The sequence below is a fragment of the Humulus lupulus genome, chromosome 3 (genome assembly GCF_963169125.1).
Source record: "Humulus lupulus chromosome 3, drHumLupu1.1, whole genome shotgun sequence".
Classification (NCBI taxonomy): domain Eukaryota; kingdom Viridiplantae; phylum Streptophyta; class Magnoliopsida; order Rosales; family Cannabaceae; genus Humulus; species Humulus lupulus.
This window is the reverse complement of record NC_084795.1, coordinates 281,461,524-281,464,463: the sequence shown is the minus strand read 5'-3', so window position 1 is coordinate 281,464,463 and position 2,940 is coordinate 281,461,524. Positions and strand designations below refer to the sequence as shown.

General features: G+C 27.2%; 1 protein-coding gene across 1 annotated transcript; it reads right to left on the bottom strand.

The window, feature by feature from the left end:
* Window positions 1-818: 818 nt before the first annotated feature.
* Window positions 819-2,369, bottom strand: LOC133821699 (blue copper protein 1a-like). Its single transcript, XM_062253856.1, has 2 exons — window positions 2,198-2,369; window positions 819-1,130 (listed from the first exon to the last, which is right to left on the bottom strand). The coding sequence occupies exons 1-2, from the start codon at window positions 2,367-2,369 to the stop codon at window positions 835-837; spliced, it is 468 nt and encodes a 155-aa protein (XP_062109840.1). The 3' UTR covers window positions 819-834.
* Window positions 2,370-2,940: the final 571 nt, after the last annotated feature.

The following is a 2,940-nucleotide window of genomic DNA, read 5'->3' as shown; positions in this document are numbered from 1 at the left end:
TAATTCTAATAAGTTTAATTTACATTTAAATATTTATTAGGAAAAATACCATTTGGTCCCTATGTTTTTTCCAATCGATCCCTCTGTTTTATTAATTGATAATTCGAACCATGTATTTTACAAAATATATCAAAATAGTATCCTAGATCCGATTTTTGTTAAAATACTTTCAATTATAAGTTTGATTCTTGGGTCGTTAGAGATGAAATGAATTCACAGTAGCGGAGAAGATGGTCGAGGAGTTGAAAAGAAAATATTATATTTGAAAATATTTTGACCAAAATCAAGTTTATGGTACTATTTTGATCAACTTTGTAAAACACAAGGTCCAAATTATCATTTAACAAAACATAAAGACCGATCGCGTATTTAAGAAAAACACATGAGTGAAACTGGTATATATTCCCTATTTATTATTATTACTGTTATTATTATTAATCCTGCCTAATTATTTGCTCATTAGTTGTGTCGTGCAACTGCTGTGGTTATTATATTCTTTTGGCTTTTTGTTAGGTGCCCACATCTTGATATTTGTTCATACATAAATGATTATGTTCTTTTCATGATTTAAAAGTATAGTATATAATGTCTGTATTATATAATTTTGGCATCAGTTGTAGTGGCTAGGCAAAATAATGAATAATTTAAAAAAAAAACCTTAAAATAATAATATTTGAACTGGAATTAAAGCTGATAATCGAATACAAAACAATATATTCGTTATTGAAATACAATAAAAATAGTGAAGAAAACCAAACCTAATAACTAGTACTATAGCTAGTTAATACGTGCATGGTTCACACAAACATGAATAGTTATCAATGTAATTATAAATTATATGATGAGGACAGCAATAAGTGGCACAACAATGACTTGAAAGGCAGAGAATGCGATCCCATGAACAGCAGAGTTATAACCAGAGCTATCCTTGACTGAAATTTTAAGCTTCTGGCCACTGCCGCAGTGGCCTTCTTTCCCACAAATGTACCATTTGTTACCGGCGGCTTGGAGCTCCACTCGGTCGTTCCCGCTCGTCAGCGGTTCGCCGTTTTGCGACGTGGTATTGCAGCTCGTGAAGCCAGCACCGTCCACTTTGTACACATTGTGACTAGGAGGCTTGTAGTTGAACACTATCAAACATTAACCGATTAGTAATTAATTAGTACTAATTAAAACATGAGAAATTAGTGAAAATTATCTATTTTTTAAGTGATTTTGCATTCTGGTCTACTTTTGATAATTTTTTGCAAAATAATATCTGTCTAAAATTTGACCAGCTGTCTAAATTTTTCGACTCACTGTTTGAATTTTTCGACCAACTGTCTAAATTTTTGACTAACTGTCTAAATTATGAGAGGTAATTTTATAAATAATTATTAAAACTTAATTAGAATGCAAAATAGCTTATTTTTAAGTCATTTTGCCAGATGACCCTTAAAACATCTATATATGGCTGAATTTGACTTCAAAACTTGAAGATTCTAAAGTATATAAATTAGATTTTTTTTAAAAGTATAAACGGTTATTTGATCAACAATTTTTTATTGGCAACAAGTCATTAAGTTAATAATATTAGTATAACAAATTACGTTCTTCATCTTAATTTTTTTTTTTTGGACAAAATTCTACTTCTTATGAATAATTTTGATATGTAATTTTCTAAATATTATAAACCTAACTTCAAATACTTTTACATGTACACTTCATACATAGAAATATATAAAAAAAAAACAAATTCAAAAACTCATAATTTTGTGAAAAAAAATAAATAATAAAGACTTGATTGTTACTATTTATAAAACTCAAATATACGTACTTGAATGCCAAGATTTTTTTTGTCCAAAATTGAATCACCAATAGATTATATAATAGAGAAAACTCAAAGAAAATCTATGCCAAAACTCCTATAAATTAATATGATGATGTGAGTAATTAAGATTATATATATTATACCTAAAGCATCACCAACTTTTACATGTACACTTCATACATATAAATAATAAAGACTTGATTATTACTATTTATAAAACTCAAATACTTGAATGCCAATATATATATTTTTTTGGTCCAAAATTGAATCACCAATAGATAATATATAATAGAGAAAACTCAAAGAAAATCTATGCCAAAACTCCTATAATTAAATTAATATGATGTGAGTAATTAAAGCATATATATATATATATATCATTATTACCTAAAGCATCACCAACTTTGAAATCTTTATCTTTGGCCCATGCTTCATAATCAACACCATTATTGGTCCAACCTTTGTCGTCTCCAACTACATAATCAGTTGCAATAGCAATGGTTGGAAGAAAAATTGCCACAAGAACGATTAGATTGAAAAATCTACTAGAAAAAGCCATAATAATAATTATTATTGGAAACTTTGCTATACTTTTGTTTTCTAAAAATTAAGATAATAATATTAATATATAATTGCTAGCTATATAGTTATAGTACATATAAACTATAGACTATGAGTCTCTATTTATATGTAAAGTTCATGTGTTACAGAAACTCATTGAAACCTTCGAATACTTTAAACCGTCCATGGTCGGCTTGCCGAGGAGTACTTGATTATTTAATTAAAGAATATGCTATTAATTAAAGAAATGTAAATGATAATCAATATGAAAATTTCTATGAAGGAATTTTGATATATTAATTTATTGAAAAAGTCTAATTTAATAGCCTAGCAAAGAACGAAAAAAAAAATATATATATATAGTTAGTGATTATTATTATTTAATTTGGAATCATGTGTGCCGTCCTCCTTCGTTGTATTTTTATATCCCAAAAACTTTTTGCAGTCCTCCTTGGTTGGATTTAATTATTTATGAAAAAATAAAGAAGAGATTTTTACAATTTCATTTCAATAAGAGTACTCTTTCTTAATTTACTTTTTGATTTGCAAATATTTCTACTAGGTACTAT

Coding starts and splice junctions, on each gene's coding strand:
- LOC133821699 (XM_062253856.1), bottom strand. CDS start 2,369: ATGGCTTTTTCTAGTAGATTTTTCAATCTAATCGTTCTTGTGGCAATT. Junction 1,131..2,197: donor CAAAGTTGGTGATGCTTTAG/GTAATAATGATA, acceptor AATGTTTGATAG/TGTTCAACTACAAGCCTCCT.